Source organism: Babylonia areolata, chromosome 18 (assembly GCF_041734735.1).
Source record: "Babylonia areolata isolate BAREFJ2019XMU chromosome 18, ASM4173473v1, whole genome shotgun sequence".
Lineage (NCBI taxonomy): Eukaryota > Metazoa > Mollusca > Gastropoda > Neogastropoda > Buccinidae > Babylonia > Babylonia areolata.
Window position 1 is genome coordinate 33,289,088 of NC_134893.1, and position 15,122 is coordinate 33,304,209.

General features: G+C 40.5%; 2 protein-coding genes across 3 annotated transcripts in view; one reads left to right on the top strand and one right to left on the bottom strand.

Annotated features, from left to right (window-relative positions):
* LOC143292690 (D-beta-hydroxybutyrate dehydrogenase, mitochondrial-like) overlaps positions 1 to 2,989 on the top strand; it is a 32,649-nt gene extending 29,660 nt beyond the window's left edge. For both annotated transcript variants that reach the window (XM_076603197.1, XM_076603198.1), the window contains exon 7: positions 252 to 2,989. In XM_076603197.1, coding sequence (XP_076459312.1) covers positions 252 to 335 — 84 coding nt within the window. In that variant the 3' untranslated portion in view covers positions 336 to 2,989. The remainder of the gene's footprint in view (positions 1 to 251) is intronic.
* LOC143292689 (heat shock protein 83-like) lies at positions 2,399 to 13,965 on the bottom strand. The gene is made up of 9 exons (XM_076603196.1): positions 13,807 to 13,965; positions 10,089 to 10,608; positions 8,940 to 9,169; positions 8,249 to 8,473; positions 7,610 to 7,966; positions 6,825 to 6,972; positions 5,141 to 5,409; positions 4,348 to 4,681; positions 2,399 to 3,312 (listed from the first exon to the last, which is right to left on the bottom strand). Exons 2-9 carry the CDS (start codon positions 10,606 to 10,608, stop codon positions 3,194 to 3,196), a joined length of 2,202 nt encoding a protein of 733 aa, XP_076459311.1. The 5' UTR covers positions 13,807 to 13,965; the 3' UTR covers positions 2,399 to 3,193.
* Between the last annotated feature and the right edge of the window lie 1,157 nt (positions 13,966 to 15,122).

Below are 15,122 nucleotides of genomic sequence, written 5' to 3' on the forward strand. Positions count from 1 at the left end.
GTCACTGCTATGTCAACACCCTACCTAGTCCCTCATCAACGCTTTCTCTCTCCTGTGTCAACAGTATGTCACTATGTGTGTGTGTGGTGCCACATGCACACGTGTGTGTGTGTGTGTGTGTGTATGAAAACATGCGCATGTGCATGCAAGTGTACGAACTTGTGCATCACGGTCGTATCTTGTCTATGTTTGGACGTACGCACCATGCATGTGGCAGAAAAAAATAATAATACACACGCTGTCTTTTGCAGATGATGGTGCGTGTGAAGCCTTTCCTGTCAGACCGGCTGTTCGAAAAATTGTTGTGCTACTTCATTCGCTACAAAGTGGAATAAGGATAAGGACAGTGACTGAGTTTGTTTTATTTTATTTCATTTTATTTACTACTGTCTGACTTGGTCCACAGACAGGCCTACTGTGTGAGAGAGCCTTGATTCTAACACAACCACGCTGTGTAGTTCAAGCGCACACACGCGTGCACACACGTACACATATGTACAATAACCCCCCCTCCCCTCTCTCTCTCTCCATTCATGCTCCTCTTCGCTGTTTTGTTGTTTTTCCATTCCTTCATTCATTCTTTTATTCATTACTTTCTTTCCTTATTTGAATTGAAGTCTAGCACATGATGTACACAATGAAATGAAATTACATGCACTTTTTTTTTGGTCATGTATATTCTCATTGTAGTATACTTAAATTGTCAGTTAAATTTACATTGATTAAGTATATATTTGCATGCTTTGAAGCTGTGACGTGCTGTATCTAACATTTTTCTTGTAATGCTTTTTTCAGTGTTGCAAATATCTGTATACATTTATGTACCGTTTATAGACCACTTATAGACCGCACTTTACGGTACTTTTTCGTGCCGCACATCTATGTTGTGTTATATAGTTGGGTTTTTTAATCATGTCTTTTTATCATTTTATTGTTATCAAACGCATTTTGCATATGTGTACATTTATAGACTGGACGCATACGTGTCATTGTGCCATATTTATCTTATCAGATGACATGTAATCTTTGAGAGGTTGGTTTTCTTCTTGCCTGCATAACATTCTCAAGTGTGCTTGATTTGATAGTAGTCTCTATTGTTTACTGTCTCTGCTGATTACAATGATCTGCTTTTGTTTGTCTGACTCTTGTCTTTCTGTGTCTGTCTGTCTTCATTCCTTTACCATTTACTACACTCCAACTACAAGATGTTTTCAGAATATGATTGCTCGGTGAATATGATAATGCTTAAGTAGTTGTCTTTTTGTATTATCTGAATAAAACATTTGAAATTGCAGTAAACATTTTCTTTACGTGCCTCTTCTTTTAACCTTTCGAATATGATTGCTCGGTGAACATGATAATGCTTAAGTAGTTGTCTTTTTGTATTATCTGAATAAAACATTTGAAATTGCAGTAAACATTTTCTTTAAATGCCTCTTCTTTTAACCTTTCTCACATACATATGCATGTGTGTGTATGTATGCTTGCATGTATGTATTTTGCTATTTGTACATGGTATGAGACAGAGAGCAAGCTGACTGTTTGTTGCTGCTGGCATCAAATCATTGACTTAGTAACATTTATCGACAATTTAGATGAATAGATAAAAGTATGTTTTAAATAACAAAACTCTGCACTCAATGTACATTCAGAAAATTTCGAAAATTGACGTGTGTGTGTGTGTGTGTGACCTATTCATGGTGTATATATGACCTATTTGGTATCACTATTTAAGAAGGCAGGTTTTTTGGTACATTAGGCTAGTGACTTTTCACCATTGATGATAAACGACTGATATTGCAAGACACAATGTTTCACCTTCTGAGTTTGTGTGCGTGTGTGTGCACATGCATGTGTTTGTGTGAGTGTCTTTGCCAGCGTGTGTTTAAGATGAAACGGGGATAGGGGGTAGGGAATGTGTGCTGCCCCCTCTCTGAAACCCTAATATACAGAATTTAGAATGCAATTACCAAAACATGTTCTTACTCTTAGCAGTCTATTTATGTCTGCCTCTGGAATTACTGCAGTAATGCAGTGTTCAGATTACTTATATAGTCTAGTCCTGTGAGAGGGCTGAGTGCAGGATTTTTTTGTTGTTTGTTTGGGTTCATTCTTCGGATTCAAAGATGACTATCATGTCAGCATCAGTTGGGGGATCTGTGACAGTGGGTCTGGAGGTGACTGGTGAGGTCAATCTGGGCCTGCAAAGCGTGTGGGACACATTTGCCAAACAGGATTTTCAATATTCCCTCCACTGGATAGTCAGTTTTGGTAGACAACCCTCAAACTGTTATATCACACATTTCAATCAACCTGCACATCATCTATTGATTCTGCATGTAAAGATCTATGGTTTTTCTCATGATCAATTGCTCAACATATTTCACAACACAAAAGATTTTATTTTCCATGATTTATTCTTGAAGTTGAATTGGTCGAATTATTGCACAGTGTCACACATTCATAAGAAAACAATTCCAATGCTACACATCAATGCATCAAAAGGAACAATAATGTAAACCCTTTCATTGATGGAACAGCAGTAGTTTCAAATGAAGATCAGAACAAAACACACATGCTTGTGGGAACAGAATCACCACATTCCATGGCATCTTGAACCAACTGTTGTACATGTTTGTTCACACTGTCAATCTGATTCACCCAACCAGTTATGTCAATACCACACATAACCCACACCTGAGATACTGCCTCAAGACTACCTGAGTTCACAGACAGTGGGGAAAACAGAAAGAGAACCATCCATGCTATCTGCCCTTAATAAACACACTTAGCCCCATTACTGGAATTGTACTAGCAAATTACTATGTCAGCCATACTGCTGCCAAGTCAAAAATAAAACAAAAAGAAAGATGAACCTTGATTTTTGCTGAAAAATCACTAATCTAGGCAGAGAGATATTCCCAATGTTGCTGCGTGGTACTAGTAAACAGTGTTATTTCAGATGGAGGTACAGAGTTCAGGCAACAGTCCATGGTGGTAGTAAGCTTCACTGGAGAAAGTTTACAAAGGACCGTTCTGGACACATCCACTTGGATTCCAGATGTAACACCCCACTCGCAGCTAAACCTGATAAGTGCACACCATTCCATGCCCCCCCAGACCCCTATCATTGTTCTCTGCCTTCCCCAGCTGCCTCTTGCTGCAGTCAGTTTAGCAGGGGGATGTTCTAATTTTAGTCCACTTCTTCCATTCGTGAAGCGTCATCTTCGTCACCTTCCAATGGGGGCATGTCATCTGTGGATGGGACGTCGCCGTCACCTGTCTCTGGCACACTGTCGTCTTCATCGATACCTGTTAACAGACAAATTTTCCACTTCAACTTCTCATGTCAAAGATATTAGTTTCTGTCTCTTGATTGCAGTCTGTGTATTATATTCCTTGCCAACATCACACATTACATAATACCACCTTTTTTTCCATTTTTTATTTGGTTTGAAGCATGGTTGTGCGGTGGTGAGCATCCTTGGTCTGTGTTTTACAGGGGGGGCCATCATTTCATTTTGGTGGGCAGTTACTGCCCTCTGTCCTGGCTTCAACTTTTCATTGTCTTTTGTATTAAGCATTATGTTGACAATCATTACTGAGTGTTGATTTATTGTATATGTTCTTGGGGACGTTACTTCACAATTTATGGGATGATTTTTCGCTTATACCACAAGGGGAACCTATACGTACACATTTGAGCTCCTGAAACCCCAGACATCTCTACATGCATATATCTAAATTCTAATACTTTAAATATTCACTGAAATTGTCCTTGAAATCAAAACTGTCAGACAAGGAACTGCACTCAGAACAATATGCACCCTACGAACAATACCTGGGAAACAGAAACTTAGTATAAATGGAATAGTAATGTGACAACAACAAAAAAAAAAGATTTTTTTTTTGCCAATGAACAAGGCATGTGATGCATTAGGAAAAAAAACAGAGAAACTGCTGGTGCTCCATGACCTGCATGCAACTTAGGCCCATTTAAAAAAAAAAAAAAAGAAAAAAAAAAGCTCATGTCACCAGTTACCTTTCATGCAAGCTCTGCTTTGGGCTTTGACATCACATAATATGTGCAATTCTCCCATTGCTAACTTTTCTCCTAAACTTTCCACTGGCAGGTGCTTGTTCTCAATGCCAGTTTCAGATTTTTAATAAATCATGTACAACAGTGAAACTTCCTATAAAGTCCAAGCAAAAATAAGCATCAGTTTTTATTCAAGACCTTACAGTTCCTTGGGGATGGAGGAATGTGTATGCATGCATCACAGCATCACACAAAGATGGTACACATCCTCGATTTTTAATCAAATTCACAAGGACAACAAAACTCACCCAGACCCAGCTTGACCATGCGATGGATGCGGTTGGCGTGGGAGGTGGGGTCCTCCAGAGTGAAGCCAGAGGACAGCATGGCCGTCTCGAACAGCAGCATGCACAGGTCCTTCACAGACTTGTCGTTCTTGTCTGCGTCACACTTGGCCTTGAGGGTCTTGACGATGGGGTGGTCAGGGTTGATCTCGAAGTGCTTCTTGGCAGCCATGTAGCCCATGGTGCTGGTGTCTCGCAGGGCCTGGGCCTTCATGATGCGCTCCATGTTGGCCGACCAGCCGTACTGAGAGGTCACGATGCAGCAGGGAGATGACACCAACCGATTGGACACCGTCACCTGTAAGTAACAAAGCAAGATAAAAAACATGGAGGTCTTTCACAGCACCAGTCAACACAGCTGTCAAGACAATCTTCTGCCCAGACTGTCTAAACTAATCTCGGCATTAACAAATTAACATGCTTCAATCTGTTGTTAACCATCAAAAGAGCAGGCTCATCTCTAGTAGTGGCCTTTCAGCAAAGCTAAACCAGAAGAAAACCCTGAAAATAACAATCCAGCATTTCTGCTTGGAGCAAGTCACCACTAAAATCTGTTTAAGACAGAGTATCCAGAAGATGTAGCGTCATGTTCAAATGTCCAAACTAAAAAGTATACACATTCTACAACATATATGATTTCGAATATCATAAAATTAGAAGCAGTCCCAGTTCATGTAAATAATCCCTCGAGGACCTGATTTTTAACAAGTAGGTTTCCTTTAAATTTAAAAACACTCAGTATAAAAAAGTATCTGACCTTTTCCACTTTCTTGTCCAGGATTTCCTTCATGGCCTTGCACAGCCCTTCAAACTCGGCCTTGGCTTCCTCAAACTTTTTCTTCTCATCCTCATCCTCGGGCAGCTCCAGTCCCTCCTTGGTGACACACACCAGATTCTTGCCATCATACTCCTTCAGCTGCTGCACGCAGTACTCATCGATGGGGTCCACCATGTACAGCACCTCAAAGCCTCGCTTCTTCACACGCTCCACAAAGGCAGAGTTCTGCACAGCTTCACGGCTCTCCCCTGTAACAACAAATCATTGACTTTACACACTCGACAAGCACCACCGCTACCAAACTCTTCATAAACAACAGCACAGGGACCTCCTTTGTTAATAACAATAATAATATGGTCCTGATATGGTGCAATACATAATGGACCCTAAAATGCATCCCATGAAGTATGTTTCAGTTTCAGTAGCTCAAGGAGGCGTCACTGCGTTCAGACAAATCCATATACGCTACACCACATCTGCCAAGCAGATGCCTGACCAGCAGCGTAACCCAACGCGCTTAGTCAGGCCTTGAAGGGAAAAAAAAAAAAAAAAAAAAAAGGTGAATAAATGATAGATAAGCTTACACAAATAAATTAATAAATAATAACTATAATGTAAAAAAAAAAAAAAAAAAAAGAAAAAAAAAAAGATAAATAAGCAAATAGATGTAAAACATGAACACACACATTCACATATACACCCACACATGCATAACAGATATGCACCGAACATGCAGTTTCACAGATATGAAAGCACAGTCCATGAAGTAAACCAAATGCATACATACATACACACCAAAACAATATTACAGACTGCAACATGCATCACATTTTTTTTTTTTTTATCATAAAATACACACAGAACATACACTTGGGCATAACAGTCAGTCCAATCAATCATCCCAGTCTCTAAAACTTCCAAAAAGAATGACTGCATTATAAGTGAAATATGAAAAATAAATGCATATCATAATAACAAAGTGAAATGGTCCTTTTTTCTTCTTCTTTCTTTCTTTCTTTTTTTTTTTTTAACCAAAAGCAGATGCTTCAACTCCTGAAGTCTCCTTCAACTGGACAGTGAAACGAAAGATCACACAAAAGAATTTGCTGTCATAGTCACAGTTCTGATCTCTGGTTCAAAGGTAAACCATCTTAGTCAGCACCCTTTGTTACTGCTTCATTGTTATTTTCTTCAGAGTTCGGGTGCTACAACACTCCACATTCACTCGTATACAAGTGGGCTTCTATGTGTATGAGACTATCACCATTTTTACCTCACTATGTAAGCAACCATACTCCTTTTCCAGGAATATTCATGTTAGGTATGTTTTTGTTTCATAATCCAAACACTAATATGGATTACAGGATCTTTAATGTGCAATTTTATCTTCTTTACACACACACACACACACAGAGAGAAGAAGCGGGTTCAGGCAATAGCAGATCTGCCTGTCTGTTGAACAAAGAAATCAGAAAGATCTCCACCCTTGACCCATCTGGAACTGCAACTGGGAATCGAATCCAGAAGTCTCAAATTGTAAGTCAGTGCTTCAATCACTCGGTTGTTGTGACCATCAAGTCTGATCACTTCACCAGACTTCTGAATTCAGTATGCCATGTCAACATATCTAGAAATTCGCTTCAAGGACAGCCAAGCCACTTACCGGTAATGTAGTAGATATCCTTCTGGTTGTCCTTCATTCGGGAAACGTATTCTTTGAGGGTCACCATCTCGTCCGCAGACTGGGAAGAATGGTAGCGCAAGAGATCAGCCAGCTTCTTGCGGTTGGTGCTGTCCTCATGGATGCCCAGCTGTCATGTGCCAATTCCACATGTTGATATTTTACTCTTACTGCCATTTTATAATATTCTAATTTTCTCTCTCTCTGCTCTTTCTTCATGAATCCCTGGGTACAGCTTTCAGTCTGCTCCCTTGAAAACTGTTAATTTCCTAGTTTCAACAACTAATTCCAATACATCAACCTTCCACTGTCTATTGTCGCAAACCTGTTGATGATGAAATGTATTTCCTGTCCTCCCTACTCAAAGATGTTCACACTGTCTACCAAACCATATAAAAACATCCCCCAATTGCACTCTCTAAACACACTTCCATAACAATTTTACATGGTTGATTTCAAATCTAATTGATAACAGTTAGCACTTAAGATCCACTGTCCCACTCCTTATCTCAGCACTCCCGGTCCATCTCTGCATGAAAATGACCAACAAAACCTTGCTGCTTGCCAAAATGAACTTAACTTTCAACTAGCACATAAGCAGCCTGGTGCATTCAGATAAATCTTAAACTGCAAGCATGCAGAACAAAGAAAATACTGACAGTGTGTTACAAATCAAAAAAGCTTTTTAGCATGCTAATGGTACCTGTAAACGACCCTGACCAATTTGGCCCACTAAGTGATCATGTACCTGCAGTCATGGCACTCACCTTCAGATTCTTTGAGAACTGTTCGTAGAACTTCTTGTAGTTGTCCTTGTCCTCAGCAATGTCGTCGAACAGCTCCATACATTTCTTGACAAGATTCTTGCGAATCACCTTGAGAATTTTACTCTGCTGCAGCATCTCACGGGAGATGTTGAGGGGCAGGTCCTCAGAGTCCACCACACCCTTGACAAAGCTGAGGTACTCTGGGATGATTTCCTCACAATTGTCCATGATGAACACACGGCGCACGTACAGCTTGATGTTGTTCTTCTTCTTCTTGCCCTCAAACATGTCAAAAGGGGCCCGCTTGGGGATGAAGAGCAGGGCACGGAACTCCAGCTGACCCTCCACTGAGAAATGCTGCATACACACAAAATAAAACCAGGCCATGTTAGGTTATTTTGTATTATGATGACACAACCACCCACACCTAAAAATACATATATGCAGAGAGAGAGAGAAAGAGAGAGAGAGAGAATCTTCCTTAATGCAGAAGCAAGTAAACAATACAAAAAATAGACACCCCCACTCCCACACACCAGGATTCCTAGCCTGTTACAAGAACTGGATCATTCACCCATCATGGGCATTTGTATGTTGGGACAGAGTGTATTCTTCGTGTAGAACTTGATCAGCCCTTACCTTGACAGCCTGGTGGTCCTCCCAGTCATTGGTCAATGATTTGTAGAATTCTGCATATTCCTCAGTGGTGATGTCATCAGGGTTGCGGGTCCAAAGAGGCTTGGTCTTGTTCAGTTCTTCCTCCTCCGTGTACTTCTCCTTGATGGTCTTCTTCTTCTTCTTGCTGCTCTTGTCTTCATCCTCATCTTCCTCGTCCAGGTCTTCGATCTTGGGCTTCTCCTCATCCTGTTGAGACAATGAACTTACATTAACCTCTCATCCTGTACTTATCCTGTTGCCATGGTACGCTCACCATGAATTACCTCATGGCAATGCCACCCATCTCTTTATACACTACTTCCCAAGTCACCATGGCACATGCACCATGAATTACCTCAAGACAATGTCACTCACCTCTTTATGCACTGCTTCCCTAGTTACTTAATCTTTTATACTTTGTCATTCAGTTTTGTGAACAACACACTTCTGAACACATTTCACCCCAAGACATGTTCATCGTGTGATTAAGAAAGCAAAAACATGCAAGGAATGAATAATATGTGCCTCAGATATATATCATTTGCAAAGAGTAATCCATCTACTTGATTAGTTATTAGCCTTCTGTCAGTGCTCATGGCATCAGTCACTGCTATGGGAGAAAACCGACAAGAGTTAAATGTGAAAGTGGCTGACAGGAATGTAGTGGACTAACCTTCGCCTCTTCCTCCTTGTCCTCTTCCTTGTCCTCTTTCTTCTCCTCCTCTTCCTCCTCCTCCTCCTCCACTTCCTTGTCCCGTTCCTTTTCCACCAGCAGCTTGATGGGATAACCGATGAACTGGGAGTGTTTCTTGATGACGTCCTTGATGCGGCGCTCTTCCAGGTATTCCTGCTGGTCCTCCTTCAAGAACAGAGTGATGCGGGTGCCTCGTCCCATGGGTACCCCTGCCAGACATGTACGTATTTCAATTAATTCCTCCTCTTCTTTTTAAAATTAAAGCCATGTACTTGCCCACATCACATCACCCACACTTGACTGATATCAACAGCAAACCCAAAAGTACAATGAGACAGCTAAATCACAGTAAATGGCTAATTACCGATCACAGGGTATGAACTTGTTAACTATCTAAAATTATCTACTAACTACCAAGTAAGTAATTAGTAGCTATCAAAGCAGCAGCAGATCTTTTTATTTTGTTATGAAAATGTCACAGAATTATTACTTTTAACATTTCACTTTCATCCATTCACAAATTTTACTAAGAATGATGCTATTCCCCTGACAGTCCGGTAAGCATATACTGATGCAGTATTCTACTGAAGGTCAGGAAGCATGTTATGACTGCCGCTTAACTTTAACCCTAAATCCAATCCAGCTGGGAAAATTAGCCCCTTTAACAAGATCCATTTAAATGGCGCTTTCAATCTGAACACCAAAGACAGAATGAATGTAAAAATCTGTAATATTTTTTACAAGCTCTCTGACTGGCCAAACAGTAACGCCCTCTGTGATTAACAGCATTTTCTGGTAGATGATGACCCAAACATCAGGGAAATAGCCGTTGAATTTTACTTAATTTTGCGAGAAGCTCAGCAGATGGCACAGAACACATCAGGGCTGAAAAACAACAAAACCACTACCGAATCAATTTAAGAGAGTTCCTCTGAAATACAACAAAGTTGGTGAATGGTGCTTAAGTTGTCAGCAGACATGCAAGACATAACCATTTTATGTGTGGTGCCATATGTCAATCTTGAGAAACCTCCTAAGTATACCTACCAATACATCATCCAATACAGAAGATTGTATTCTGGGTGTCTGAAGCTACAATCTAAGGCCAGCAAATAAGGCAACACTTACCAGTGGCAGGGGCAACAGTGAAGGAGCCTCCAGCAGCAGATTCCCAGATGTAATACTCATCATCGTTGTTCTTGGATTCCACAACTACACGGTCAGCCACCAGGTAGGCAGAGTAAAAGCCCACACCAAACTGACCAATCATGGAAATGTCGGCACCGGCCTGCAGAGCCTCCATGAAGGCCTTGGTGCCAGACTTGGCGATGGTGCCCAGGTTGTTGACCAAGTCTGCCTTGGTCATGCCGATGCCAGAGTCCTCGATGGTCAGAGTCTTGCGCTCCTTGTCAGGCACAATTTTGATCTGGAGGTCTTTGCCGCTGTCCAGTTTGCTGGGATCCGTCAAGCTCTCATAGCGGATCTTGTCCAGGGCATCTGATGAGTTGGAGATCAGCTCACGCAAAAAGATCTCTTTGTTGGAGTAGAAGGTGTTGATGATCAAGCTCATCAGCTGAGCAATCTCTGCCTGGAAGGCAAAGGTCTCCACCTCAGTTTCCTCCATTTGGGCGGTGTTCTGTTCTGGCATCTGCAAGCAAAGCCAGCTTTTAGAAATAGGAAAATCAATAAACACCTAAATCGGACAATGCATGCTGCCTTTCCTGAACAAGAGAGGCAAAGCATTAAACAACTCACACACGATTCCTATTATATACTGTCAGGATTTAGGTTTCATGTTAGTCATCGGTCACTGACACATACGATTTGAAATCAAATGACACATTGAATTGTGGCAGCCAGTCGGTCACTTGACTTGATCGTAAAATTGGTTATGCTACAGGAGCTTTTGTCAGTTTCTCTTATTCTCTGCAAAAGAGTCACAACCGCAGTTTCAAACTCTGAAAAACATAATCGTTACAACTCTGTTCTGCAGTTCAACATCGAGCAGGCAAACACAGTGGGGGAAAAAACAAAACTTGTACCAAGCTGGGACAATCAATCAAGGTATCTATACACAAAGCAATCACTTGTGTATTGTCATTTGTTGACTGCAGTGGAATACATTGTCAATTTAGTGATTAACTTTCCCACCGGTCTCCTCGATTTAAATCGAGGATGGCTTTAATACATATAGATCATTTCTCCATAAATCGTCATCCACATAATGAAGTATGCCACTGAAAGGACCTGCCCAATGTCAAGAAAGCATGTGTAAACAGGTGAATCTTCCTTCAATGTTGATGCTGGCAGTAGAATTTTGAGTCAATATCTGTTACGACAATGGCGTGGTCTGAGGTAATAGGGACAGATATTATAAGTTCTTCACCAGGGTTGAATTTGTTGTGATATCCAGTACATTGTTTTCTCTCGTGGGCTCTGCATGGATTTGGGTAAGCTGGGCTGACTCTGTGATATTTACAAGAGCCTTCTCACTTGGCACTGTGGGGCTCCTGTACATGTCTGGACAGATTAAGACACCACAGCTGTCTTGGTCTCCCCTCAAGAACTGGTTTCTCTGGTGACTTCCTCAGTTCCGAGTTGTCCTTCTGGATTGTGGCCTATAGAACAAGCCAATCAAGAGGTTCTTTCTGTCCTTCAGTTTGATCTTCATCCAGACAACTTAAAGGCCTGCAAAGCACTCATGAGAAATCCCTAGGATACTAATTAAAATGCAGGCTCGCGACTGGACAGTTTTTTGCCTGACCGCTCCTGCTCTCACTTCACTGACAGGCTGTCCTGAGTTGGGGGAACCTATTTCTGGCTGCAAGACATGGGAAAAGAGTCTGGTCTGTTGATATTGTTTATACTGAACAGCAGTGTCCCAGTACCACTGTTTACTCTCACCCACACACACTATGCTTCATACCAGTTCAAACAACTGTCAAAAACCAAGGTCCCGTGCCCCCTTCCAACCACCTCTCTCACTCCCTCTCTCTGCTGGTTTGTGAAAAAAACCCAATAACATTAACTCAGATTAAGTCTGTAATACCTGTAAATGAAACTTTTTCAGGTGAATATACGTTTTTAATTTTCTTTTCTTTTTTCATATGTTCGATTATGAAATATTATTACTAGTGGATTACTTCAAATATAAAAGCTAAATACCGCAATATATTTCAGTTTTTTCATGCGTGTTTTTATTGGTTTTTGGTGCGTTTTTTTGAGAGACAGTCCTTTTATTTACTCATTTTATTTACTAATAGATTGAGAGCAGATTCCTCTATTTCAAAAGATGAATGCCACATTTTGTTATTAATCTTAATTTAATAACTTAAATACATGGTCTTCATCTGTCTGTCCCCGGCTATCACACACACACACACTCGCTCACTCACTCCCTCTCATTCTTTCTCGCACAAACTGAAATTCCAGACATCAGCGGCCACAGATGCCCCGTGACCTGGCTGGCGGGGTTTTCATTGTCAGTGTGTTTACTTCAGACTGACGGCGGCTGCTAAAAACTTAGAACCAACATGAAGCGTGTATGGACTGGATTGAACCACCTCCGTCCCTTTGACTGACAGCGCAAAAAAATTTCAAATTCGTAAGTAGGCCAACGCAGAATTATTTTCTGAAACTTGCTAAGCTGAGAAATTTTGCAGTAGATTTTTCATTCTGAAGTTAGGGCAACATAAAAAGTCTACTTATGCAAACTTGTAGCTGTGTTTTGTGGCCTGGTGGTATGTTTATTTCTGTGATAAAAAATCAATGTGGAGCTGTCATTTTCCAAACACAACCCGAAAAGGAAAAGCTGAAGACACACCTCTTTTTACAAAGGGTTTTTTGCAGGTCTTTAAAATTCCAAACTGAGCTTTTTTTCCTGCAGATGAGAACATCTTTGTGTATCACTTACCAGCATAAAGACTCCTCCACCCATGGTCATGATTTTCCCGTCTTTCCTGTATGCATGATAGTCGCCTAGGACGACCACGCTGGATTTATTATTTATTGACATGACTAAACTGGATTTAATGTGCCAATTATTACCAGTTGAGTTCTTTGGGATATTTCTACAAAATACAATTTCAAGAATGTGTACAAATATTTGTGTAACTTGTGAGGCTATATTCTACTTCTAGCCTGAGATTTTTTTTTTTTTTTTAATACATCAGGCACAGAGAGAGAGAGTGTGTGTGTGTGTAGAGTAGTCCACAGGCTTGAACACCTTGAAAAGCTTGGACACCTTTTATTAGTTTTAAAGTTACCTGGGACTGTCAAAAGGCAAAGGCGTTTGTGTCTGGACATGCAGTTGCCAATTTCTAATCTCCAGTAAGTGGGCAACAGGGCTTTTCATTAATTCTTTTCTTCTTTGGATTTAAAAAATGGCAGTCCATACCAAAAGTGTTTCACTCAATAAAAGTTTAAAACACTATAAATAATTCTATGAGTTATTAATATTATGTTAGGAGTCGATATTTTTTCGTCTTGTCCAAGATAACCAATAACAGGTAACATTTTCTTGTCAATGAACGGACTAAAATCTAAACGACTGTGGGTGCAACCTCTCAGTGAACATTCCTTTAGTTTGAACTTACGGCAGAAAACGGAGTGAAGGAAAAAGGATGAAAAAACAACAACCAAAAAAAACACACACACACGAACAGGTAAGCTTAGTGCAAAATGTAAAATGTCCGTCACTCCATAATTTTGCTTTCGATTGACTCTGGACCGGTCCTTGAATGATGATAATCACGATGAAATTAAGAGTAAAAACAACACTGTGATTTAATTTATGCTTTCCCAACGTATATTAGTCTTCGCTTTCATTTCAAACAGCAATACTGACCTTTAGTTTTGACGAACGTGGTCTCTTTCTCTCTCTTTGGCTGATCTCTCCTTCCTCGAACTTGCTCCAAGAACCATGTGGTCGTCCTCAAGCGTTCAGCGGTTCATATCGCTACCCCCTGCCCACGATTCATGACGTTTTCTCCGGTCTTTTGTTTACTTTAGCATCTCATTTCCGCAACAAAAAAACGTAACTTGTTAGTGTGAGTATAACTATGTCTCTAAAAATGCGTAACGTCGATTACACACAATTATTACTTTAGAACTATATTTCATTACGGACGAACACGGACGCATATTTTGAAGCACATTACGGAAGAATAATCCAACTTCCTGTTCAGGAACAGTCTGGAACATTCTCCTATTTTCGATTTTGCGTGCGCGCGCGCGTGCGCGCGTGTGTGTATGTGTGTGTGTCTGTGTGTGTCAGTGTGTCTCTGTGTGTGTGTGTCACATGTGTGTGTGTGTGTGTGTGTGTGGTATATGCACTGGCACGCAAAAGATCAAAATATCAATACGCACGTTAAAGATCCTGTTACCCATGTCAGTGTTCGGTGAACTATTCATGAACTAGTGTGTGTGTGTGTGTGTGTGTACGTGTTCCCCCTTTGGGTCCCTCATAGCTATTATCAGTTAACGATTTGTTAACTACTTTTTTTTTTATAGGTTGGTTGGTCATTAATTTAACGTCTCTTCACTAAAGTGATTTTTAACGGGAAAATAAAAACGAGAAAAATTGTGTGCAATAATTGTGTGCGTATAAATAATTTTGCATTGGAATATACTGGAATTGTATGCAATTTTTAAAAAAAATATTGAATTTAGAATAGACAAGGAAATGTGGTGAATGGAGACAAACTGAGGAATCAAATAGTAATCAACCATAAAATCAACTCCAGTCGGACTAGTAAAAACAGGCCAGGATATGAGTCAAATGTCAGAATACTTAAAAGAAATTAGCTATTACCTTTCTTATATGCGCGTGTGTGTGTATGTTCGCCTTTGGGTCACTCATAGACACTATTAATTTGTAATGTTCTATCTAAACCCTTTCTCGTGTGTGTGTGTGTGTGTGTGTGTGTGTGTGTGTGTGTGTGTGTGTGTGTGTGTGTGTGTGTGTGATATCTTCAGTTTAACGTCTATTCATTTGAAGTTTTGTTAAACGGATGTGTGTGTGTGTGTGTGTGTGTGTGTGTGTGTGCCGGTGTGTGTTTCACTGACGATGTTTCTGTGCGTGTGTTTGCCTTACGTCACTCATAGACTGACACTGACTATAACTATAATTAGTTATGTTCTGTCTAATCTCTCAAGTCTCCG

Excerpts from the sequence above, each read along its gene's own strand:
- LOC143292689 (XM_076603196.1), bottom strand. The coding sequence starts at position 10,608 with ATGCCAGAACAGAACACCGCCCAAATGGAGGAAACTGAGGTGGAGACC. Across the intron at positions 9,170-10,088 it reads CACTGTTGCCCCTGCCACTG|GGGTACCCATGGGACGAGGC; the intron begins GTAAGTGTTGCC and ends CATGTCTGGCAG. Across the intron at positions 8,474-8,939 it reads ACAAGGAGGAAGAGGCGAAG|GATGAGGAGAAGCCCAAGAT; the intron begins GTTAGTCCACTA and ends TTGTCTCAACAG.